This window comes from Saccopteryx leptura, chromosome 1, assembly GCF_036850995.1.
Source record: "Saccopteryx leptura isolate mSacLep1 chromosome 1, mSacLep1_pri_phased_curated, whole genome shotgun sequence".
Taxonomy (NCBI): domain Eukaryota; kingdom Metazoa; phylum Chordata; class Mammalia; order Chiroptera; family Emballonuridae; genus Saccopteryx; species Saccopteryx leptura.
This window is the reverse complement of record NC_089503.1, coordinates 29,600,522-29,627,254: the sequence shown is the minus strand read 5'-3', so window position 1 is coordinate 29,627,254 and position 26,733 is coordinate 29,600,522. Positions and strand designations below refer to the sequence as shown.

The window sequence follows — 26,733 nt, the reverse complement described above, 5'->3', positions numbered from 1 at the left end:
GCTCAAAATGTCAGAGGCTTGCCAGTTCATTAAGAATTAAAGCCAAATTTCTTTTTTTTCCCTTAGGTGAGAGTAGGGGAGATAGTGAGGCAGAGTCCCACAACGAGACTGGGACCCACTCAGCAGGCTTGTTGGACTGGACTGATGCTCAGTACAGAGGCTGTGGGACAGGAAGAGGGAGAAAAGGGGAGAGGGGAAAGGGGGGGGAGCAGATAGTCGCTTCTCCTGGGTGCCCTGACCAGGAATGGAACACCAGATGTCCATACACCTGGCAGATGCTCTACCCACTGAGCAACCGATTAGGGCCCCCAATATTTTATTATGACCATGATCTGGCCACAGCTATGTCATCTCCTCTTGTTCTCTTACTGAATGAAATCTAGCCCACAGGCCTCCTTACACGTTCATTCCAGTCCTTTTATTTATTTTTTTTTGTTTGTTTTTGTTTTTCTGTTCTGCATGAAAGCTTCCCTGCAGTTTTCTTCATTGGTACTTTCCTCATTTCCTTACATTCTCAATATCACTGGAGCCCTTTTCTTCGATCACTGTCTAAAAACGCATGTATGCACTCATACACAACATCCTCTTTCTCAGTTTGTCTTCTTAGTGCTAGTTACATGTTACATACGGTAATTATTTAATAATGGCTAACACATTAAGTGCTCACCCTGCGCTTTATATATTAATTTACTTAATCCTCACATTTTAGGCACTTAATCCTGGTTTCCCAGAGAAAGCTGAAACACCGAGGTTAAGCAATAGCCCCAAATCAGACATCCATCAAATGGTGCAGCAGGGATTCCGTCCTAAGGAATTCGACTCTGGAGTCCATGCTGTAAAACATGATGCCACTCAGGACTGCCTTTCCAATCACTTTGCAATGTTTCTGTTCTTAGTGTTCCCACAGGGCTGTAAGCTGCACTGGAGAGTGTCTTTTAAAAGCGACTGCCGCGGTACCCCCAGCGCAGAGAACACCGCCTGCTAGTTTTTCTCTAAATAAAGGCTGAAAATGGGTGCAATTATAACTCGAAAAAAAGAAATTATCAGACTCAACAACGAATGCATACCCCGAAGGCTCTTTCGGGACCGCCAAGGGGACGTTAGATTCGGCGGCGTGTAAAGGGAGGCAGGGCTAAGCGTCTGGTGGGAGCAACGTCTGAGACGGCCTGAGAGACTGGCAAGGGGGATGAGGCTGGAACGGAACAACTGTTTTGATCACAAGTCATGCTCGTTCACCCGCCAGTCTCGAGACTTCAAGGGAAGGGTGGGCTAAGCGATGCATCTGTAACGTACGGGACACACAGAATACGTAGGGACAGGCCCCAGAGGGCACGCTCGCCCCACCCCCAACTACGGCCAAAGCGCGCGGTGGGATTGGCCCGTGGCCCGTCCCGTCCCAGTGACTCCGCCCCCTCAAGGCCAGCGCCAGGTGACCCGGAAGCGGTTGTGAGGCACCACTGAGTGTGTCAGCTCCCTTTTCCGGTCGGCGTGGTTTGCGAGTGCAGTGTCCACCGCGCCTGGCCCTTCACCATGAGCGTCCCAGCCTTCATCGACATCAGTGAGGAAGATCAGGTGTGCTTCGGGGACGCGCGGCCGCCAGGGCGGGGTTGGGGTGACCTCAGGGGTGTGAAGGCCCGAGTTGAGACCGGGCGGGAGGAATGCCGCCCGCCCCGGCTTCAGGGCTGAGAGCCGCAGCTCCCTCCTCCACAAGTGGGAGTGGAGAGGCCGTGAGGCACGGGCGCGCGTTCGTGACCTGGAATCGCACCAGCCCGCCGGCCGGCGGTCCCCACGCTGGGCCCGCGGCTCCCCGCCAGCTTCCTGGTCGGCGTCAGTACTTTCTCAGCCAGTCACTTCTGACGACACTACTTTTTGACTCAAGGAATGGCATCTGCTTCCGTCTCGCAAATGGAGCCACATCCTCAGCGGAAAGTGGCAAATACTTAGCGTCAGCAGTCTTTGGAAAAATAATTTTTTTACTGAAGATCAAAATGATGTTATGGGATCACAGAGGCACAAATGGCTTATTTTGTATATAGAACATATTTTATATTCTTACTGTGCCAGGGTGAGGTCTGTATCTGAATAGAAAACGTCTATTCCACATAGGCATACATCTGGCCTAACATGTTTAAATGTTCCGTTTGGGGGTTTGCTCTCTTCCCCGTAACAAGTTCACCTGTAGTTGGTGGGAGTTAAACTAAACCTGAAAGGACCTTTTCTAAGTTAACTTTGCAGAACTGAAAACTATTTTATGAAGTCGTGTTACCATTTTGTATTTTTCTGCTATTCTACTAACTTGGACATTTTGGTTTCCGTAGAAGATATCATTGCTATTCTAACGTACTGTACTTTTAGAATTGCAGATGTGATTCACCCTCCGTTCCCCCTTCCTGCCCTGGTAGAAATGCAGATGCTCAACCTTGAAGAGCAAAATAAGAAGTAGAAATAAAAAGGGAAAAAAAAGATTAAAGTAAACAAGTCTGGGGAAGGAATTGAATACAGAAAGATGTGAATGACAGGGAAAAAGCGGATTTCATTGGTAATGGAATCATGTTATTAACAGTTGAGTTAAGTTACTGAAAAAAGTATTTTTTAACTGAAAAGTATTTGTAAATGCAGGAAGTTCTGGTTATTGATCACATTTTAGTTTTAAAGTGTCATTTCTAGTGAGATTATGATACTGTGCTTGTAATTCATGTTTCAGGTAAATAGGTAATCACCTGCTTCCAGGAGTTTTAACTTTGATAAAACTTTGTTTGATTAAATTTAAGAAATGGAGTTCAGAATCCTTATTTCTTTTTCTTTGTACTGCTCCAAAACCACTATTTGTGAGCAGTGAGGATGACAGATTAAAAACAATGAACTGTTTTTGATTGAATAGTTACTAGAAAAATTTCACTTTATGTCTACAAAGCAGAAGCTTAACAACTGCCCCCCACCTTTTGACCATGTTGTTTTCTTTTTCATATAGAAGTATACTTTCTGCTTGTATTTTTGTGCTCTCTGACAGGGTGACAGCTGTTTTATGAAATGTTTTACTACCAACTCATATATGAAGCTACTATATTCTAAGACAGTACCATCAGATCTACAGATTTAATATACTTCTCTTAGGTAGCCGAAACCTGTTTGTGGGTTTAGAAAATGTGGTACCTAACCATTTACTCATGGTGTCCTTGCCTCTCCCTACTTCAGTTCCTCATTTTATTATCTTAAATACCAGCTGCGTTCATCATTGGCTGCCATACATACCAAGTTCTAAAATGAATGAGTTATTCAGTATTATATATACTAATTGTGTGTGTATACATATTAATTGTGTGTGTGTATATATTAGTAGTAGTATGTGTTAGTAGAAAGTGTCTAAATGCTGAATGTAGTTTGTAGTTGTATAGAGCCAACGGTGCTTTCTTACCAATATATACATTTGCATTAAAAACAATTTCCTAGTATACTCCTCACAAAAATTAGGGGATATTTCAGAAATGACTGAAGCAATAAAAAAAGCATTTGATTATTTTTTATTAAGCAAGAACATCAGAAAAGCAAGCAACAAGTCAAAGAAAGTTGTTTGATTATGCAAATTAGATGCAAAACCAACTTTTATTTCATTGGTGAAAATGCACTATATACAAAAGTCTCAAAGTACTAGAGTATCTGCATGCTCCCTGATCCCCTAATTTTTATAAGCAGTGTAGAACAAATAAGTAGCTGGGTTTTGTATATCTGAGAGCAATGAAATATTATTCTTTAAAACAAACAAATTGAATTGACCATGTCAGATCCCAGCCCACATCCCCCAATAAGGCTTTGGGTTATATTACAGAGATTTTTGCTATATACGGGCATTTCAGCAAGTTATAGGTGATGTGCGAGAAGTTCTGAAGGTGCTCCATGTGGGCCGTAACGGGTCTGTGTAGCCACTGAGTACTGTAGAGCAGTGGTCCCCAACGTTTTTTGGGCCACGGACCAGTTTAATGTTAGAAAATATTTTCACGGACCAACCAGCCTTTAGGGTGGGACGGATAATTGTGTCACGTGACCGAGACAAGCATCAAGAGTGAGTCTTAGACGGATGTAACAGAGGGAATCTGGTCATTTTTAAAAATAAAACATCATTCAGACTTAAATATAAATAAAACAGAAATAATGTAGGTTATTTATTCTTTCTCTGTGGCCCAGGGGTTGGGGACCACTGCCGTAGAGGAAAACCTGTGGGGCTGTGACAGGAGATGAGGTCAAGTCATCCTCAATACAGCACTTCCATTTACCTTTTCAGAAACGAGACAGAATGGTTTGAGACCTTGTGTTCTGTCATTTGCAGTCTGTTTTATAGCTGTATAACAGTCATGTTTGATTTGATAGGCTGCTGAGCTTCGAGCTTACCTAAAATCTAAAGGAGCTGAAATTTCAGAAGAGAACTCAGAAGGTGGACTTCATGTAGATTTAGCTCAAATTATTGAAGCCTGTGATGTATGTCTTAAGGAAGATGATAAAGGTTTGTTTTTTATTTTTTGTAATATTTCTAATAGTAAAGAACCTACTTCTTAAATTTTCTTGTGAATTTGTTTTGTTTCAGACCTTAGAACTTTTAAGCACTCTTGTTTCTAATCTTATCTTTGCACATACTTTCAGTCTGTTCTAATCTGTTATACCAATAAAGTAAGCCCATTTTGAGAAAACATCTTTTTTTTATGTCAGGAATGTTTTTCGAATGTTACTACATACACTAAATACCGATTATTTCAGGATGAATTGAAGAAAAAAAACAAAGCACTTCTTTCTTTTCCATAAGATTTAATGTCAAATGGGATACAATAACAAGTCATCTAAAAGCCATTTAATAATTTGGCTGATGCCCTATTTATTGAAATGAAATGGGAAATTTTGAAAATTGGGAGTCCTGAAATCTCTAGTTAAGGTTTGAGATTAAAATTGTTATATGACTAATACCGTACAATCCAAAAATCAGTGACCCAACCAGAAAGTAAACAGCTTTCATTTCTAAACAATTTTTGTTTGTATGTACAGTTTTTTTTTTTTCTTCAATTGGGAAAGCATCCTAGCCTAAGACCTAACCAGTAACTTCCACATTATTGAATATCTTGGCAACAAAAATTGAAACCATATGCAGACATATAAAAATCAATCTTCTGTTTTACTGATTGAAAACCAAATCTTAGGTCATAATTTCCTTCTTCAATAAAATGTACAAGTTGTTTACTGAATGTTAGCTGTACAACGGAGCTGGTTTAGTGAACGCATGTATGCTATAGTTTCAGTGTAACGTCAATTAAGGAAAGGGGCCTTTAGAACTGTTTAACAGTAACTAGAGTACATCTTTTTAAAGTGTCTTATGTTTAATGGTCTTTGAGTACTGGAAATACATATTTTACTAGGTACATTAAGTATTATAGTATCATTGTTATTCATACATATGTAGATGTTGAAAGCGTGATGAACAGCGTGGTATCCCTGCTGTTGATCCTGGAACCGGAAAAGCAAGAAGCTCTGATTGAAAACCTCTGTGAAAAGCTGGTCAAATTTCGGGAAGGTGAACGCCCCTCTCTGAGACTGCAGTTGTAAGTTAAGAACGAAAGAGGCTAGGTTTTCCAGGGCTCTTATGTCACTCTCATTTGATGGTAAAAAGCAAGAATTCTGGAACTTGACTGTCTGTCAGCTGTGGCTCGTATTAGCTCTGTGACTTTAGACAAGTCACTTAACCTTTCTGTGCCCCAGTTCACTCTTTGTAATACATTATTATTGTTTAACATTTTTATTGAATTTAGTGGGTGTCATTGGTTAATAAAATTATATAGGTGTCAGGTTAATGTGGAATTAACAGTATCTCGGGATTGCTGTGAGAGATCAATCTCAATCACCAGAGTTACCAATCTCATAACTTTTATTACTTGTTTGTTAACCAGGCTAAGCAACCTTTTCCATGGCATGGATAAGAATACTCCTGTAAGATACACGGTGTACTGCAGCCTCATTAAAGTGGCAGCGTCTTGTGGAGCCATCCAGTACATTCCAACTGAGCTGGATCAGGTGAATTCTTATGTGGGATACTTGTTCTGCCTATAAGTAGTGTAGTGTTATAACTAAAGTAAGTAGCAAATATGTGTGTTCTAAATGTTGTATTTTAAATTGTGAAAATATAATCAGCTGTATCACTAAATTTCCTCCTTTTGTCAATCTCATGATAGGTTAGAAAATGGATTTCTGACTGGAACCTCACCACTGAAAAAAAACACACCCTTTTAAGGCTACTTTATGAGGCACTTGTGGATTGCAAGAAAAGGTATTCAGAATTAATGACCTAACTTAAAACTTAACAGGCAAAATGACAAGCTGAGGGCTAGTTTTTTAAAGACAAGTAGGGTGAGTCTTTTTTTTAATTTATTTATCTTGCAGGCATGAAAATTTATTCAATCACACTAATATTCAGGGAAATAAAAATTCAAACAATATATTCATCTATTACAGGGGTCCCCAAACTTTTTACACAGGGGGCCAGTTCACTGTCCCTCAGACCGTTGGAGGGCCGGACTATAAAAAAAACTATGAACAAATCCCTATGCACACTGCACATATCTTATTTTAAAGTAAAAAAACAAAACGGGAACATATACAATATTTAAAATAAATAACAAGTAAATTTAAATCAACAAACTGACCAGTATTTCAATGGGAACTATGCTCCTCTCGCTGACCACCAATGAAAGAGGTGCCCCTTCCAGAAATGCGGTGGGGGCCAGATAAAAGACCTTAGGGGGCCGCAGTTTGGGGACCCCTGATCTATTAGATTGTCAAATGTTGAAAGATTTCATGATATCAAGTGTTTATGATGGTGTGAGAGGAATGTAGTACTCTTATACAATAAGTTTAACATTTTAAATGCTTATAATACATTTCCAAGAGAACTTACTTAAAACAATATTATGCTTATGAATAAGGTGACATGAATAAAAAATATGGGAACGCTTCACAAATTTACATGTCATCCTTGCTCAGGGGCCATGCTAATCTTCTCTGTATCGTTCAATTTTAGTATATGTGCTGCCGAAGCGAACATAGTAGGGTGAGTCTTTTTGCTCTACTTTGTTCTCCATGGAGTGGATATAAAATGTTTCTGTAAATTTTACCTATTTAAGATAACTGGAAATTTTCAAATGGTTTCCCCATCTTTTAACTTCTTAAAAAGCAAAAGTTGTTTTTGTTCTAAAAATCGTCCACCTGTTAATCCCAAAGCTGTCTAAAATGAGACTAAGTTATTTAATGGTCTTTGATGTCTTAGTACAGAGTAGTGCTGTTGCTTTTGCTTAATAGTGGTGATGGGCTATCAGTCAGTTTCCACAGCCAAAGCCTGTCATATAAACAAATGCCCCTTAGTCGATACTTCTCAGTAGATTTTATGAAATGAATACCTTTTGGGTTTCTGCAAGATCTTGGGTTTCTAAGGCTTCTATACAGCCTAGCAAACTTCATTTCCAAAATATTTATTCTTCTTTATATCCAGTAAGTAATCTAGTGTTCAGTTTCGTTTGATTACACAGTTTTTATACTGACTTGCAGTACTAGGGTATTTATTAGAATCAACAAGATTAATAAGTTTCTATTAAGTTATTTTTTTTCTTTGCAGACCATTTAATTTAACTCTTTGAGTAGTATGAACGTTCATATGTGTCCTCGTGCCTCCTGACCATCCAGAGTACAATCTTACAAAAATTTTTATTTTAAAAAGTGTAAGGCAACATTAAAAAAAGGCAAATGTATGTTCTTGTTTCCATAAATTGGCTATCAAACAAACATGATTTTAAGTTAATAAAACTGGAACTGGAACTAATTTCATTTTTTGGGAAAAAAAAAAAACAACTCACTCCTGGGGTCAGCAAGCATGAAATAAACTCACTAAAAGGGTTAACAATATTTTTGTTTTAAAAGTTGGAACATTTTATTATAAAAGATAAGCAGGGGATCTTACATTAACAGCCTATTTTTTATGAGGCAGTAGTTACTATCTATTATATGCTGGCATGCTGTGGCAGCATTCCAGCCAGTTGTCAATAAAGTGGTAAGACTTGGTAGTTTATAACAGAGACCATTTCAAATGGAGGACATAAAAACTGTTGGAGAGTGGCTCTGGCCCATTAGCTCAGTGGATAGAGCATCAGCCTGAATGTGGGTGGCCGAGGTTCAATTCCTGGTTAGGGCACACATGAGAAGTGACCATATGCTGCTTCTCCACCCCTTCCTGTCCCCCTTCTCTCTCTCTGCCCCTCTCACAGCCCGCCAGTGACTTGACATGTTCTACCATCGGCCCCAGGCGCTGAGGATAGCTCAGTTGGTCTGAACGTCAGCCTAAGGTGCTGTGGGTAGCTCAGTTGATTCAAGCATAGGCCTCAGATGGGGGTTGCCAGGTGGATCCTGGTCAGGGGGCATGCTGGAGTCTGCCTCTCTATCTCCCCTCCTCTCAAAAAAAAAAAAAAATGTGTCTTTTGTCTGGTACAGTAAATTAAAATTATGACTATTTCCCTCTGTCTAGTTTTTGTCACAGATGATTACTACTTATTGAATGATTTCTCTAATTGCTGTTTGCTGGATCCTCAGTCTGTTAAATGTAGTAAGGAAGTAACTGATGTTAATGTTCTAAAGAATTCCAAAGCTCATTCTCAGAGAAATTAAGAATAGTAGGACATAAGTAAAAATCTGCTCACCTAGACATGTTCAAAATTTGACTCTTAGAAATTTTCTGCATTTGTCACAGATGATCACTCATTCCTTATTTATTTATGTGACTGAATGATTGATTTTTAGAGAGAAAAGAAAGGAAAGAGACAGAAACATCTACTTGTTTCCCTTATCTATGCATTTACTGGCTGATTCATGTATGTACCCTGACCGGGGATCGAACCTGCAACCTCAGCATGTTGGGTCTATGCTCTAAGTAACCGAGCTACCTTGCCAGTACCCCATTCCTTATTTAAAACAAAAAAAAAAGAGTTATTGGGGTAACACTGGTTAGTAGATAACATATTATATAGTTCCAGGTGTACAGTTTTATAATACAACATCTGTATACTCTTATGCGCTCACCACCCAAAACCTAGTTTCTTTCGGTCACCATGTATTTGACATCTTTTTCTATCTTTCTCTTCTTCCACCCCACTTCCCCTTTGGTAACCACCACTCTGTTGTCTGTATCTATGAGGAGTTTTTTGTTTGTTTTGCATGTTCATTTGTTACTTTTTTTTAATCCCACATTTAAAGTGATACACGGTTCTTGTTCTTTTCCATCCGATTTATTTCACTTAGCATAATACTCTTAAGATCCACCTGTGTTGTCGAAAATGGCAGTATCTCATTTTTTATGGCTAAGTAGTATTCGTGTGTGTGTGTGTGATCCAGTCATCTGTCGACCTGACTGTTACAGATAATGCTAAAATAAACATAAGGGTATGGATAAGTTTTTTCAGATTTTTCAGGTAGATACCCAGAAAAGGGATTGCTGGGTCATAGTAATTCTAGCCTTTATAAAATAAATTTTTTTAGGATTCTACTTATTGATTTTAGAGAGGAGAGAGAGAGAAAAGGGGTGAGAATGGGGAGGGAGGAGCAGAAAGCATCAACTCGTAGTAGTTGCTTCTCATATATGCCTTGACTGGGCAAATCCACGATTTTGAACCAGAGACCTCAGTGTTCCAGGGCAATGCTTCTTTAGCCACTGGACAGTAGTAGACAGGTCAGGCAGTAGTTCTGGTCTTAATTTGAGGAACCTCCCTACTGTTTCTATAGTATCTGCATCGATTCACAGTCCCACTAGTAGTGTGGGAGGTTTCCCTCTCGCATCCTCTCCAACACTTTTTCTTATCTTATTGATAATAGCCATTCTGACAGGTGTGAGGTGGTATCTCATGTGCATTTCCTTATAACTAGTGATTTCGAACACGTTTCATTTATCTGTTGGCCATCTGTATGTCTTCCTTGATAGTGTTCAGGCCCTCTGCCCATTTTTTATTTGGATTGTTTTATTGTTTTTGAGTCATGTGAGTCCTTTATATATTTTGGATATTAGTCCCTTATTGTAAGTGTAGTCTGCAATGTCTTCTCCCATTAGGTTGGTTACCTGTTTTGTTTTGTTGATGGTTTCTTTTGCTATGCAGAAGCTTTTTAGTTTGATGTCCCATTTCATTTAATTTTGTTTTTACTTCCCTTGTCTTCGGGGTCAAGTTCACAAAAACCCCTTTGCGACCAAGGTCCATAAATTTAGTACCTGTGTTTACCTTTATTGTTTCAAGTCTTATATTCAGTGTTTTAATTCACTGAGTTGTTTATATAGTGTCAGCAATCTAGTTTCATTCTTTTGCAAGTGGCTTTTCAGTTTTCTCAATACATTATTGAAGAGACTTGTCTTTCTCTGTTGAATGTTTTTGGCTCCTCTGTGCATTTATTTCTGGACTCTCACTTCTGTTCCGTTAGTCTGTGTCTGATTTTGCGCCAATATTCTAGTTTTAATGATTGTAGCTTTGTAGTATGGTTTGAAGTACAGTTTTGTTCTTTTGTTTTAGGGTGGCTTTGGCTATTTGGGGTCTTGAGTGGTTTCATACAAATTTGAGGATTACTTGTTCTATTCCTGTGAAAAATGCCATTGGGATTTTGATGGGGGTTACATTAAATCTGTGTATTGCATTAAGTAATATGGCCATTTTAATAGTGTTACTTTTTCCAACGTTTGAACACAGAATTTGTTTCCATTTCTTGATGTATTCTTAAGTTTCTTTTGAAAGTGTCTAGTTTTCAGTGTATGGGTCCTTCGTTTCCTTTCTTAAGTTGATTCCTATGTATTTTATCAAACTTTTTGTAGTAATTGTAAATGGGGTTGTTTTCTTCATTTATTTTTCTGGTGTTTCATTGTTAATGTATGGAATACAATGGATTTTTGTATATTGATTTTGTATCCTGCAACTTTGCTGTATTTGCTTATTGTTTCTAATAGTCTTTTGGTGGAGCCTTTAGGGTTTTCTATGTATAGAATCACGTCATTTGAAATAGTCCTAATTTGGTTGTGTTATGTTTCTTTCTCTTGCCTGAATGCTCTGGCTAGGACAGGGGTCGGGAACCTATGGCTCGCGAGCCAGGTGTGGCTCTTTTGATGACTGCAACTGGCTCGCAGACAAATCTTTAATAAAAAAAAAAAACAATAACATTAAAAATATAAAACAGGCCCTGGACGGTTGGCTCAATGGTGGAGCATCGGCCTGGCGTGCAGGAGTCCCGGGTTCGATTCCCGGCCAGGGCACACAGGAGAAGCACCCATCTGCTTCTCCACCCCTCCCCTCTCCTTCCTCTCTGTCTCTCTCTTCCCCTCTCGCAGCCAAGGCTCCACTGGAGCAAAGTTGGCCCGGGCGCTGAGGATGGCTCCGTGGCCTCTGCCTCAGGTGCTAGAGTGGCTCTGGTCGCAGCAGAGCATCACCCCCTGGTGGGCATGCCAGGTGGATCCCAGTCGGGCACATGTGGGAGTCTGTCTGACTGCCTCCCCGTTTCCAGCTTCAGAAAAATACAAAAAAAAAAAAAAAAAAGAAAGAAAAAAAATAAAACATTCTCATGTATTACAAACCATTCATTTCCTACTGCTCATGTTCATGGTTGCGGGTGGCTGGAGCCAATCACAGCTGTCCTCCGGGACAACACCAAATTTTTATTGGATAATGTGTAACGTACACGGGTCGTTGTATGGCTCGTGTGGCTCTCACGGAATTACATTTTAAAATATGTGGCATTTATGGCTCTCTCAGCCAAAAAGGTTCCCAACCCCTGGGCTAGGACTTCTCCTGTACTATATTGAATAATGGTGAGAGTAGGCATCTTGGTTTTGTTCCTGATCTTAGAGTAAAAGGTTTTAGTTTTCACCATTGGTATATCAGCTTAGAGTTTGTCATATATGGCCTTTTTATGTTGAGATACTTCTTCTGTATCCATTGGATGTTGTCTTGTTAAATGCTTTTTCTGCATTTCTTGCTATGATCACATATTTATCTTTTATTTTGTTAATGTGGTGTGTCACATTGGTTGATTTGCCTATGTTGAACCATCCTTGCATACCTGGGATTATGTATGATCCTTTTAATGTATTGTTGTATTCGATTTGCTAGTATTTTGTTTAGGGTTTTTGCATGGATGTCCATCAGCAATATTGACCTATAATTTGTTGTTGTTGTTGCTGTTATTGTTGTATTATCCTTTCCTGGTTTTGGTATCAAGGTAATTTTGACCTCATGAGTTAGGGAATAGTTTCTCCTCTTCAATTTTTTGGTGAGGATAGGTATTAAATCTTAGAATGTTCCATAGAATTCATCAGTGTGAAGCCATTGGTCCTGGACTTTTGACTTTAGCAAGTTTTTTTTATTACTTTTTCAATTTTCTTACTAATGATTAGTTTGTTTAGGTTTTCTAGGTCTTCATGGTTCATTTCTAAGAATTTTTTTTTCTTTTCTGAGAGAGAGAGAGAGAGAGAGAGAACAGACAGGAAGGGAGCGAAGTGAGAAGTATCAACTCATAGTTGCAGCACCTTAGTTGTTCATTGATTGCTTTCTCATATGTGCCTTGACCAGGAGGCTGCAGCCAAGCCAGTGGCCCCTTGGAATCCTGTTGATGATCCTATGCTCAAGCAGGTGACCTTGGGGTTTTGAACCTGGGACCTCAGCATCCCAGGTCGATGCTCTATCCACTGTGCCACCACTAGTCAGGCAGTTAGGTCTTATTTTTTAAACCATCCTGCTACTCTCTGCCTTTTGATTGGTGAGTTCAGTCCATTTACATTTAAGGTGATTATTGATACATGAAGACTTAACTATGGCCATTTTGTCTTTCTGTTAGCTCTGTGTCTTGTTTCTTTTTCCCTTGCATTTCTGTCTGCTATTTTAGTTAGGTGGTTTTCTGTGATTTTTTCCCCTCATTTTCCTTTTTTTTTAATATTACGTTTCAGCTTTAGATTTGTATTTTTTGTTATCATTAGATTTGTGTAATAAAACGTTTCATGCATACACTAGTCCTCGTCTGATTGCATTTTATCTTTATTCACCTTTGCAAGTTCTTGACTTCCTACCCTTTTATGTTTTTGTCACAAATTATACCTTTTATGCTGTGTTTTCATTTCCAAATTACACTATTTATATATTTTTAAAGGTTTTTTACCCCTCTTTAACCTTTATTATAATTGTTTGATCCCCTATACTGAAATAGGGTTGCAATCTCCTGCTTCTGTCATGTTGCTTACATTTTGTCTCAGGTAGAAGAGCTCCCTTCAAAGTCTTGTAATACAAGTCTGGTAAATAACCTCAGCTTTTTTGTCTGAGAGTCTTGACTTCCTTCATATCTAAAGGATAACTGAGCTATATATATTATTCCTGGCTTGTGGTTTTTCTCTCTCAGTATTTTGAATATTTCATTCCACTCTCCCAGCTTATAAGGTTTCTACTGAAAAAAATCTTATAATCTAATGGTTTTCTTTGGAGGTTAGTCTTTTTCCCCCATGGCTGCCTTAAGGAATTTTTGTCGTTAACTTTTCATAGTTTTAATGTGTCTTAGAAGAGGTCTTTTGCATTAAGATAATTAGGTGTTCTGTTAGATTTTCATTTTTAATCTTTAAAAAAATTGTGATTTTTAGTGAGAGTGGGAGAGAGAGAGAGAGAAATAGGAACATGAGTCTGTTCCTATATGTGCCCTCACCAGGGATTGAAGTGGCAACCTCTGTGCTTTGAGACAGTGCTCCAAGCTATCTGGCCAGGGCCTGTTAGCTTTTTTAATTTGAGGATCTAATTCTCTCCATAGGTTCGGGAGTTCTCATCAATTATTTGTTTGAATAGGTTCTCTGTTCCATTCTTCTCATCTTCTTCTGGTGTTTTCATTATTTTTATGTTGCTCTTTCTAATGGAGTCTAGATAGTTCTCATAGAGTTCTTTATTTCTTTAACTCTCATTTCTCATTTTTCCTCAACCTGAGTCATTTCTAGATTTCTGTCTTCAAGCTCACTGATTCTCTCTTCTATCTGGTCTGCTCTGTTTCCAATGCTCTCTAGTGCATTCTTCATCTGTTTTTTTTCAGTTACAGAATTATTTTTTATATAGTTTCTGTCTCTTTGGCAAAGTACTCCTTTTGCTTGTTGACTTTATTCCTGAATCCCTTGTACTACCTTTCTGAGTTTTCTTACATCTTTTTGAGTATTTTTCATAACTACAGTCTTGAATTATGTCATTTAAATCCCAGCCTTCCATGTCTTTGAGTTTGGCTTCTGGAGACTCAATTTTGTTTTTTGAGCTACCTTGTTACCTTGGTTATTCATGGTGCTTGATGGATTGTTTTTCTGCCTGCACATTTGAGGTAGTGAACTTGTCTTTTTTTAAAGTATTGTTTTGTTCTTAACAATTCAGCAGGTTGATCAGTAGTGGCCTTTCATTTGTTTCCCGTAGATGGTGTTATAGCACACTACTTTTTGTTTTTTCTTTCTTACCTGTGTACTGGCACCTCCAGGGTCTCAGTGGGAGGGTATTTCCTTGTCATGAAATTGCTCATTTATGTCCAGGTTGCCTCAGTCTCAGGGCACCACCCTTGTGGTGGGGTGTGGTAAACAGTGTGGCTCTTGGCCTGCCAACTCCCAGTGCTGCCTCTACCAGGTTCCACTGTGAGGAGTTGGTTCCAACTGGTGGGATAGGAGTGATTCTGTGGCTTGGCCTTGCTGGTAATGGTGGCCACCACTCTGCAGCTGCCACACTGCTGTGCCCTTTCTCCACCCCCATCACCAAGTTTAGCCTCAGTGGCATTGGTTACTCAGTCAGGAATGTTGCTTCTGTTCCTCCTATGCTCTAGGCTGCCGTGTAGAGCTGCAGCCCAGCTCCTTCACCACTACCACATCAGCTGAGGCTGGGCAGGTACCAGACTGTATTTGCAGCCCCTGTGCCTGTCCTTCCTCTGCCCCACCAACCACCTCTGCTGCGTGCAGTACGCCTACCATCAGATGTCTCAATGTGTGGCTCTCTCAGACATGTTTGTGTGTTGAGTGGAGTTGTCCTTTGTTGAATTATGGTTGCCTGACTTGTAACTTTAAGGGGAGAAATAAAGGAGTTATCTCAGTCAGCCAAAATTTTGACATCACCAGTCTTTTATTCTGAAACACTTTCTTCAATTGGCTTTTAGTACCCTCTATTTATTTATTTATTTATTTATTTATGACAGAAAGGGGGGACAGATAGAGACAAACAGACAGGAAGGAAGAGAGATGAGAAGCATCAGTTTTTCATTGCAGCACCTTAGTTTCTCATTGATTGCTTTGTCATATATGCCTTGACTGGGGGGCTACAGCAGAACGAGTGACCCCTTGCTCAAGCCAGCGACCTTTGGCTCAAGCTGGTGAGCCTTGCTCAAACCAGATGAGCTTGTGTTTAAGCCAGTGACCTCGGGGTTTCAAACCTGGGTCCTCCACGTCTGAGTCCAACACTCTATCCACTGCAACACCGCCTGGTCAGGCTTACCACCCTCTCTTGATTCTTCTCTTACTTCATTTACAACTCCCCTCTAATTTGTGGTTTCTCCTTATCTTCTATAAACATTGGAATAACTCAGTCCTTGGGTTTTTCTGCTGTGTTATATTTGTTCCCTGTTCATGTTGTTTGTGGGTTGTTCTGTTTTTATTAAGTAAGAAGTGGGAAGGCAGACAGACGTACTCCCTTATGCGCCCTGACCAGGATCCACCCAACAAGCCCCCTACTGGCAGTGCTCTGCCCGTCTGAGGCCACTGCTCCGTAGCTCAGCAACTAAGCTATTTTAATGCCTGAGGCGAGGCCATGGAGCTATCCTCAGTGGCTGGGCCAACTTGCTCAAACCATTTGAGCCCTGGCTGTGGGAAAGATAGAGAGAGAGAGAGAAGAAAGGAAGGGGAGAGGTAGAGAAGCAGATGGCTGCTTCTCCTGTGTGCCCTGACCAGGAATTGAACCTGGGACTTCCACTTGCCTGACTGACGCTGTACAGTTGAGCCAACAAGCCAGGGCCTGATCTTTTTTTTGCTGTGATTTTTGGGGAGGCTGAGTGCCAAAAGCATTTGAGTGGGACACTTCTTTGTATTGCTAGATTGTTAAGTTCACTACAGGACACTTAGTGCCCCTGCCCTCACCTACTAAAATTGCCCGTGTTTCCAATCATGAGAAAACTGCAACAGCCCCTTACACCCTTGACGCATGCTCTGATGGTACATAGCTGATGCTCTCATTAGTTTTGTGCCTTTAAATACCATCTCTGTGCTAATGATTTTCAAGTTTTTATCTCCTGTATTTCTCCCTTGAACTCCAAATATCTATTCCTATTTATCATTTTCATTCACATACACAAAAGGCATCTCAAACTTGACACATAATGGGCCCTGCATGGATGAATGTACCTCCACCTAGGGAACTAGAAGAGGGTGGTTATTTAAAACATGAAGGGACACAGGACCCAGGTTCAAAACCCCGAGGTCGCTAGCTTGAGCACAGGCTCATCTGGTTTGAGCAGAGCTCACCAGCCTGAACCCAAGGTCACTGGCCTGAGCAAGGGGTCACTCACTCTGCTGTAGGCCCCCCCCCTTGCAAGGCACATATGAGAAAGCAATCAATGAACAACCAAGGTCCCGAAATGAACAATTGATGCTTCTCATCTCTCTCCCTTCCTGTCTGTCCCTATCTGTCCCTCTCTCTGTCACCAAAAGTAAATCAACAAACAAACACTGAATTTCTGTCGTGCCACTAATGTAAATTTTAGGAATGGGTTTTTGCTTAGTACACAGAAAAAAAATTTTTTTCCTGCTTCTAAATAGAATTCTGAGATCTGCCTTGCTCTTTTAGTAAGAATACTTACATTTAGGGGTGCCCCTTTGTGATTTTTATACATGTTGGTGGTTGATGAGTACAAACTGTAACTTTTTTTGAGCCCTTATTATATGTCAGATACTGTGTACTGGTCTTTGTGAATTCAGACTTCTAAATTTTTCTTTTGAATTCTTACAGTTCTATTAATTACTACCTTTAAGATGCTGGTTACCACTTAACCACTCCTATAATTATATTCATATATCTTAATAAACCTTAGTATTAGAATATAATTCAACCTTTAAAAATAAATTATGTAGCTCTTACTGATTTTATCCAGGATGAATCCAGATATGGACAGAGGAAAGTGTTTTAACAAAACAAAAAAGGGAGGAAAAAGACTTCTACTTATTAGCAAAGCTTTATATAACTGGTTAAAGATTCATCTGTTTACAAGAAGAAATGAAGGGAGAAGATAAACATTTTCTAATTTCAAATTGAATGAATGCATTTAATTATTTCATACTTTTTACTGCAGTTAAAATTGATTATCTGCATAATTTTAAGGACATTTTGATTGGAAGAATATCTTTGGTAGAGTTATATAAACAGTCAGTGTTGGCTCAACTTCAGCCGTATGGTCCTGGCAGTTTCTAGGACACAAAGCTTCCCACCTGGTCGGGCCTTTGTTTGCTCTCCCCTCTGCCTGGAAAGTAGTCCTCTAGCCCCCACCTTCCACCTCCAGCCCTTCTCAGGGCTGATTATTTTATATATTTTATCTCAGTTGAAATGTTTTCTTCTTCAGAGAGAGGGTGACTTCACCTGCTCGTTCTGTATAAAGTAGCCCCCTCTTTCCCGTTTCTGCTTTTGTTACTCTTACATCACCATTTTCTTCCTTCATGGCACGTACTTATTAGTTGTCTCCTTCTCCTACCTAGTAGGAGAGTTCCCTGACTTTTCCCATAGAGAGGGACCTTGTGTTTCTTGGTCACCATTGTATGTATCATCCGCACAATACTTGGCATACTAAATATTTTTAATGAATGAATGGCAATAATGATATTCTAAAATTCTTAAAGCAATATTTCTTTTTAGTGATGCAGCTTCAAAAGTCATGGTTGAATTGTTAGGAAGTTACACGGAGGACAATGCTTCCCAGGCTCGAGTTGATGCCCACAGGTAATGTTAAACACACTGTTCTAATGACCAGTCAGCAGCTTAGTGGTGAGCTACAGCAGTGGTCCCCAACCTTTTTTGGGCCATGGACTGGTTTAATGTCAGAAAATATTTTCACAGACCGGCCTTTAGGGTGGGACGAATAAATGTATCACGTGACCGAGACAAGCGTCAAGAGTGAGTCTTAGACGGATTTAACATAGGGAATCTGGTCATTTTTTAAAAATAAAACATTGTTCAGACTTAAATATGTATAAATAAAACGGAAATAATGTAAGTTACTTATTCTTTCTCTGCGGACCAGTACCAAATGGCCCATGGACCGGTAGCGGCCCGGGGGTTGGGGACCACTGAACTACAGTATTCAATCAGAAAACAAAAACAAATCATGTCTGCATCCACCAATGCTCTAGAACCATGTGATACTGTGCGCTCTGTGGTGATTCTAATGGAGAGACAAACATTCAAGATTTGATACTGGAAGAACTATAGGTTGTATGTGTGCTAGCCACATGGCATTTGCTGTTTGGGGTATTTTGCTGGTATGAGGGTGAAAATCCCAACCTGAAAAATCTAATTTTAGGTCAATTTTAACTTACTAAAGTATGTAGCTAAGGAAGAGTTGGTGGCTTGCTAAAAATTAGCCCTTTCCTAATAAGAAGAATGACTTAGCAATAAGAACAGAATCAGTTCTTTAATTTTTTTTTTTTTTTTTTTTTTGTATTTTTCTGAAGCTGGAAACGGGGAGAGACAGTCAGACTCCCGCATGCGCCCGACCAGGATCCACCCGGCACGCCCACCAGGGGGCGACGCTCTGCCCCTCTGGGGCGTCGCTCTGTTGCGACCAGAGCCACTCTAGCGCCTGGGGCAAAGGCCAAGGAGCCATCCCCAGCGCCCGTGCCATCTTTGCTCCAATGGAGCTTCGGCTGCGGGAGGGGAAGAGAGAGACAGAGAAGAAGGAGAGGGGGTGGGGTGGAGTAGCAGATGGGCGCTTCTCCTGTGTGCCCTGGCCGGGAATCGAACCCGGGACTTCTGCACACCAGGCCGACGCTCTACCACTGAGCCAACCGGCCAGGGCAGTTCTTTAAATTTGAAACAAATGATAACTTACAGGGTTATTGCTTCACAAGGACATGTACATGATAGAGTTAGTGAAAGAGTAGTTAGTTGAAAGAGTAGTTAGTGAAAAAGATCTTTGAGGTCAGACTGCCTGCATTGAAATACTCCAACACTAATGAGCTTTTCCTGGGCAAGTTCTTTCTGAGCCTGTTGTGTTGATCATGGAATGGGCATGATGAAACTATGTCTCTCACGGTATTGTGAGGATTAAATAAGTTCATGCGTGTAAAGCACTTACCTTAGTGTCCGGCATATGGTAAGGTTTATAGACGGCTGTGTTATTTATTCTTTGATTACTTTGTGGTAATTTCTCTCCAACTATGTTTTTGTCTACTATTTTGTTAGAACAGATATATACTTGATAAGTAGACTATTGGCCTGTTGAATCCTCAATCTTACAGCTTTTCCAATGCTGTATATATTGAACTCTTAAGATATTTTACTGCATTAAGTGTATATATTTCATTCTGCAAACTCGGTGGAACATACCTGGATTTCAAGACTTAGCTTGGATTTTTATCTTCTAATTAAGGTGTATCGTGCGAGCATTGAAAGACCCAAATGCATTTCTTTTTGACCATCTTCTTACTTTAAAACCTGTCAAGTTTTTGGAAGGCGAGCTTATTCATGATGTAAGTAGTTTATCTTTAATGTGAAAAATGTTCTCTTTTCCTAAATTTGCAGAACTCTTTTACTTTGTATTAATGAACATGACTATTATTAGATCTGGAAAGAGAACTATTTATCCTTTTTATATCAGGGACAGATTGAAATTTAGGACCAGCTTTTCTCTAACCACTGAACACAGTTTGTTCTTTCTCCTTTTCCTTTATCTCCTCACTTGCCTGGCCATTATGAACTTAGATAATACAAATTTCTTTTTAGTATATAGTGTCAGCTAGCCCCAGTTAAGAAGATGAATCTGATATTTAAAAACACATTAACATCCTTTTCAAGTGCAAGTATAAATATGTTTTGGGTTATTTTCTATTTGTACTATGCCATTACCACCATCTTTAGAGCTCAGTGTATTTACTGATTCTTTCATCTAAGAGACTCTTACTAAAGAAATGGCTTAGGTAGTAATATTATCAAACATTGAAATTTCTGTACTGAAAGAAATAGTTTTATTGCTAGAAGTCAGTCTTTAAAATGTCTTAAGCTATAAATTTTTATTCTGTATTGAATATTGTATCTTTATTTTTTGTCTCTATATAGCTTTTAACCATTTTTGTGAGTGCTAAATTGGCATCATATGTCAAGTTTTATCAGAATAATAAAGACTTCATAGATTCACTTGGTAAGTTTGGGGGTGTTTATTCTTTGGCGGGGTAGTGGAGAGATCAGAATGTGTTTTGTACTGTGAGATCCAGCAAATATAATCATGGCCTAATGTGTAGATTTCCCTGACCAGTGGTGTATGATGGATAGCAATAAACAAAAAAGTGTAGGTAGTTTAAAAGACAACTCAGAATGAACTGGGAATCAGGAACCACAAAGGGATAGGAGATAGCATTTGTGACAGAAAGAGCATGAAATGAAGAGTCACAAAACCTGGGCATCTTTTCCTCTGCATAAGAGCTTGTTGGATTTTAGGCCCTTCCAACTCTACTGTACCGTAATTCTCTGGGGTAAAGTTCTAGTAAGAAGCAGGTGTTTCGAGAAGATTCAGTATTAACAGTTCCATTGATAGAGATTTTTTAAATTTTTGGAATGGAAATGGAACAGAAAAACAACTTAAAGGATCACCATTACTTTGATTATAGTTTTAGAAGCACCCATTTTAAAAGCTGACAAAATATGGTTAAATTTATTTTGTTTAAAATAAAATTATTTCTTTGTAAAAGACTTTTTACTCATTCATAGGCATGGTGATTTATAGTTTTGGTGGGTTTTTTCTTTTTTTTAAGCCCTAGTAACACAGTTTTATCCCCTCTAATATAGTGTTTTATGTTCAGTGCATACTCCTAACCCCCAATTAACAAATTATGCAAGTATGTATATGGTATTGCTAGTCAATTTAAGTGAGGCTGTAGATGGGGTTAAAAATGGAGTTGTAGTGATTCTGCGTGATAGGAGAAACTTTCCTAACTACAGTTGGTTAAAAACAGCAGAGTAAGTTTTAGCTTCATGATTTTGCCTTTGACATTTTTTCTAGGGCATCAGAGCTCAGTAAATGTTTACAAAATTGAATTGAATCTTACTCATCCTTATTAAGCAAGCAAATTCCATATATAGTCAGTAATTTCCTTCTAAACTACATCTTTAACATACTAAAATTACAAAAAGAAAACTTAGAAAATCTTTAAACAGGTTTAAATTGTTCTACAACTCCAGTTCTTTGAAATTGAAGTATGCAACTAAGGTGTTTTCTGTTCTTACTAGGCAATAATCAAAATACACATATATTTTTCATCTTAAAATTGAATTGTTAGTCTTCTGGTTGTTTGACACGTAAAGACTATATTTGTAATCTACTTTGATTATACTGTTAGTTCTCGGTGTAGCAATCAGTAATTTCTGTCACCTGTAAATTTTGTGTAGCCATTGGAATTGTGCAAGATTGAATTATGTGAACATAATAAGATATTTGAAATACACCAAGATAAAGTAGATGTGAGTGTGTTTGTGTAGAATGCTATGCCAGGTGCACTAGACCCAGAAAACCACCTTCTGTACCAGTTAATTTGTTTTGTGGCATGAAGCTATGTGATGGAATGTAAATGTCAGCAACCTCTTTATTTACTCACTGAGGAAAAAGGAGTAGTAATTAACACTTTGACACTCCCCCATTGATGTGTAATTGACTGTTTCAAAGGAGCACTGGTTCATAAGCTATTCCATGCATTAAAATTACGTTTTCTATATTGCAGCGTTTTAAGGCAGGGGTAGGTGACAATGCAGAAATTGCTCAATGATGCACATTTTTTTATTACTGCATTAAGATTTTGACATATTAGTAATGAATAAATGTTTCCATAAAATTAGATTTTCTTTATAACTTTAAAATTGAAATATGACACAGAACACTGTGACTTCCTCTTTGCAAGTAATATTCTACTTTCATGAAATAAAGCACAGGTTCTTACAAGTCTAACTCATACTTCACTGGCTTAATAGCGGAGTCCTAAAGGCTTTAAGTTTGGTGATTTGTTTTGAAGTAGGCCTTTAAACATCAATTCGAAATGTTTTTAAATACAGGTTCCCCCATGTATTCTAGATAATTGGTTTTACATAATTTATTCTAGAAATAATTTTCATTCCTTTGGTAAGCTTTTTGATTAATGGCAAGCTTGTAACTGCACAAAGAGTAGCAATAAAGTAAATTTTGTTTCAAGGGTATTTTTAATTTTATTTTAGAAATTTGAGGAGTTTCTCATTTTAACAAATTAAAAGGGAATTATATATGCCCACAGATCTGGGACTGTTAAGGAATTTTCTTGTATTTGCAAATATTGAGAAAGATCTTTAGTGTTTGTTCTCTGTGACAGAAAAAACATAATTTGTTGTGCCAACGGAAATCAAGTTCACTGTTTAGCCTTTTCTTTCTTGAACATCTATGCAAATTAACAATCTTTCATTAGAAATTTGTAAAAAATGCTTGGAAGAAAACATCTTATTAAATGTGTATATTTTTAGTTTTAGATATATTATTAAACATTTATTACAGCTGGTTACAAATGTCTTGATTCCACAGGTGTCAACAGTTTATCAAAACATGGTTTTTTTTTTATTAACTGACAATTTGGGCTAACAGCAGTATTATACTGTGTCATCTGAATTGCCCTAACATGTTCACATGTAGTCTGGTGTTAGCCAGTTGCTACCTTCTTGCTTCAGAAAGTTAATCAGCATCTAATTTTCATTTGTTAATTAGGTTCATGTGCACTAATTGATTTTTTGATGCTTGTAGATTTCCATTAAATCCGGTTAGCAATACTTACTTGGGTACTTCATTCATTTGAGTTATGGTGATCGTGTTATTGTTGAATCTGTGCCAAATAGAAAGCCTGCATCATAATTACAGCTAATTAACAGACTTATATTCTACATTAATGGGCTTCCCTAGTCTGCTAATATATATAGTTCAAATTTATTTATGCAATGCTTAGAACTTTTTTTTTTAACAGTACAAACTTGAGGCTCTTAATTATTAGAGGGTAATCAACCATTTGGTTAATTTACACAATTTGTATGTTCAGGATAAAGGGATATGTAATTCTAGATGTTTTAAAAACTTGTTTTTTTAAATTAATGTTTACATCAAATCAAGTGAATGTGATGTGTTACAAATTCAGTACTTCTATTTAGGAACAGGTAAACACTTTGATATTCAGGATCTTAGTTACTTATTTTAGAAATAAATCTGTTTTCAAGGCCTGCCACTTTGTGGCTATACATAAGTCATTTAATGTCTTTATCCTCAATTTTATTGTTTTTTAAGTGAAAAGATCAGGACCAAGTAATTTGTTAAGTTTCCTTTTAGGTTTAACAATTGGTTTTGATATGAATAATTGTAACAGCATACTGCAATAGAAATTATAAGGCAAAAATTTTAATTATCTATAGTTTTCTACTTCTATCTTGTAAAGAACAAATATCCCTGTTAATGATACTGTTTAATTTTTTTCTAACTACTAATCTTTTTAGCCTATAAATGTTAAATGATAAAAGACACTTTTATAGTTTTGACTTTTAAGTATTAAATCCGGAGACAAGAAGTAGTTTTTGTTTTTGAGTATGTACAAAATATTTTAAAACTCCATGTTTACCAGCAAAACACAGAACAAATTCTAAGTAGATAAGGAATCCTCTGTTTAACAGAGAGCCTTTTTTTTGAGAGAGAGACAGGAACTTAAAGCTGCTCCTGTATGTGCCCTGACCAGATAATCGAACCGGCAACCTCCGTGCTCCAAGATGACGCTCCAATTGACTGAGCTCTCCAGTCAGGGCTTAATTTCTTTTGATTTATTGTTTCAAAGAGACAGAGAGAGGAAGAGAGAGGGGAAGGGGAAGGGAAACAGCATTCATTTGTTATTTCACTCAGTTATGCATTCATTGGTTGCTTCCTGTGAGTGCCCTGACTAGGATATTAAAATGTATTTTGAACATTTTATCTCCTAAAATGTACAAATGTAAAAAAAAAAGTTTAGCCTGACCAAGCGGTAGTCCAGTGGATAGAGCGTTGGACTGGGATGCGGAGGACCCAGGTTCGAGACCCTGAGGTTGCCAGTTTGAGTGTGGGGTTCATCTGGTTTGAGCAAAGCTCACCAGCTTGAGCCCAAGGTATCTGGCTTGAGCAAGGGGTCACTCAGTCTGCTGTAGCCCCACGGTCGAGGCACATATGAGAGAGCAATCAATGAACAACTAAAGTGCCACAACGAAAAATTGATGCTTCTCATCTCTCCCTTTTTGTCTGTCCCTGTCTATCCCTCTCTCTGAGTCTCTGTCAAAAAGGAAAAAAAAAGTTTAGATGTAAAAAAATTTTAGGGCTTACCCCGTATTATAGTCCATTCTTAACTTTGGATCTATTATCTATGGTACTATAGGATTAAAGAAATATAGTTCTGCCCTGGCTAGGTAGCTCAGTTGGTTAAGAGTTTTGTCCCAATTTATCAAGGTTGTAGGTTCTATCCCAGGTTAGCCACATAACAAAATCAACCAATGAATGCATAAATAAAGTGAAACAACAAATTGATGTCTCTCTTCCTCCAAAATCAATAGACTAAAAAAAATTATTTTAATGTAGTTCTAGAATAATAATTTTCAAGACACCATAATTTAATTGTGGGGTCAGTTTATAGTTTGAAAACATAAGCTTTGTCAAAATTGTTCCATATGAAGTGTTCAAACAGAGTGACTTCCACAATTTAACACAAGAATTGTAATTGTGTAGATCTTTTTATTAGTATTGCCACTTATTAGGCTTCACTTCTGTTTTGTTATTCAGGACTATTACATGAACAGAATATGGCAAAAATGAGACTACTAACTTTTATGGGAATGGCAGTAGAAAATAAAGAAATTTCTTTTGATACAATGCAACAAGAACTTCAGATTGGAGCTGATGATGTTGAAGCGTTTGTTATTGATGGTAAAACAATTAGAACGTTTTTTTTTTCTATTTGTCTTTTACCCCATGGATTATGAGATTTTTAATCTTGAAACTGAGCCTTAAACTATTCAATAGAAAAGCTATATTCTTTTGTAGTAAATGTGCATGGTTTAATAGATTAGCAGATTATAACTGTAGTCGAGTAAAGATATAAATTGCCACGGGGTTTTTGCCTTGCCTCATATACAACAAAAGCCTTTAGGCGGTATACCATAATGGTTGAGAGCCTAGATTTTTGTTTCAGACCTGGGTTTGAGACTAGCTCTTCCTCTATGAAATAGGAATATAAAAATAATTTATAGTTGGGAGGATTAAGTTAATTAATGCAGGTAAAGCAGTTAGCCCAGTACCTGGCACATAGTAAATGTCCTACAACTGTTACCCATTACCAGTTTTTTATGATTGGCCTAGAAACAGGACATTCTTCCCCAACAATTGTGTTATAAGTGGTTTAACTATTAATCAGGACTTTTTTTCAGAGCCTTTTGAAAACTGTATGTGTATTTATATAGATTGGCCCAGGAACCATGGGATAAATGCATGACCTTCCTCTTGGTTTGATCATGTTATTAGATTCAAAGAGCCCATTTGTAAAATAACATTGGAAAGCTGTAGTTTTATTATGGCTTACTTGGTCAGTTTCATACCTTTGGCTGTTTTCCCTGGGAATTTTCATTATGACATATCATGTAAAACATCTTTTTCCAGCAGTGAAAACAAAAATGGTCTACAGCAAAATTGATCAGACCCAGAGAAAAGTAGTTGTCAGGTAAGACACTTAATCCTTTGCAGCATTTTGTAGAACAATTTAGTTGGTTCTGATTATTTCACTGAAATGTTTAGAGAACCAGGGTGGTGTTCTTATCAGTTGACTGTAGTTAAATAGTTGCTATTTATCATAATTTTATTAAAGTTCAGACTGAATGTGATTAGCTTATTTAATGAAAGAGTCCTATTTTCCAGCACATTTCATTTAATGGCTCAGCATTGGCTAGAATACTAATGACTTTTGTCACCGGCTTATGTAGTTCAGGAAAATAGAAGGTTCAGGATCAATATAGTAAAGATATTTTTTAAATAAGCTAATTTTTCTCTTACAATTCTGAATTACCTTTTATCTATATTTAACCTTGCTTTTGATTAGATATAAGTGTATAGTATTGTAAAAGAACCTCAGAGGATAAAAGCTTGACTAACGATTTGTAATTTTTCAATTTTTAGTCATAGCACACACCGGACATTTGGAAAACAGCAATGGCAGCAACTGTATGACACACTTAATGCCTGGAAACAAAACCTGAACAAAGTGAAAAACAGCCTTTTGAGTCTTTCCGATACCTGAATTTTTATGCTATAAATTTTCTCTTTTGGGTAAAAGTATCTAACTAATAGTAAAACATTATAAGCTGAAATTTGACTACAGTCTGAACATTTATTGTCTCAAAATCAAAGGAAATGAAATCACAATCTTCAGAGTATACAAAG

The 26,733-nt window shown here is 38.1% G+C and overlaps 1 protein-coding gene and 1 non-coding gene across 3 annotated transcripts; one reads left to right on the top strand and one right to left on the bottom strand.

Moving 5' to 3' along the window:
- Window positions 1–1,434: 1,434 nt before the first annotated feature.
- EIF3M (eukaryotic translation initiation factor 3 subunit M) lies at window positions 1,435–26,665 on the top strand. 2 transcript variants are annotated; one of them, XM_066363733.1, is made up of 12 exons: window positions 1,435–1,572; window positions 4,366–4,498; window positions 5,444–5,582; window positions 5,928–6,051; window positions 6,210–6,304; window positions 7,055–7,084; window positions 17,934–18,017; window positions 19,666–19,765; window positions 20,352–20,433; window positions 25,084–25,227; window positions 25,957–26,017; window positions 26,470–26,665. In XM_066363733.1, exons 1-12 carry the CDS (start codon window positions 1,531–1,533, stop codon window positions 26,588–26,590), a joined length of 1,155 nt encoding a protein of 384 aa, XP_066219830.1. In that variant the 5' UTR covers window positions 1,435–1,530; the 3' UTR covers window positions 26,591–26,665. The 2 variants fall into 2 exon arrangements, with proteins under 2 accessions (XP_066219830.1, XP_066219837.1); XM_066363740.1 differs by lacking the exon at window positions 7,055–7,084.
- On the bottom strand, window positions 6,973–7,076 carry LOC136390235 (U6 spliceosomal RNA). Its single transcript, XR_010748667.1, has one exon. It is a non-coding gene; the product is annotated as a U6 spliceosomal RNA (small nuclear RNA).
- Window positions 26,666–26,733: the final 68 nt, after the last annotated feature.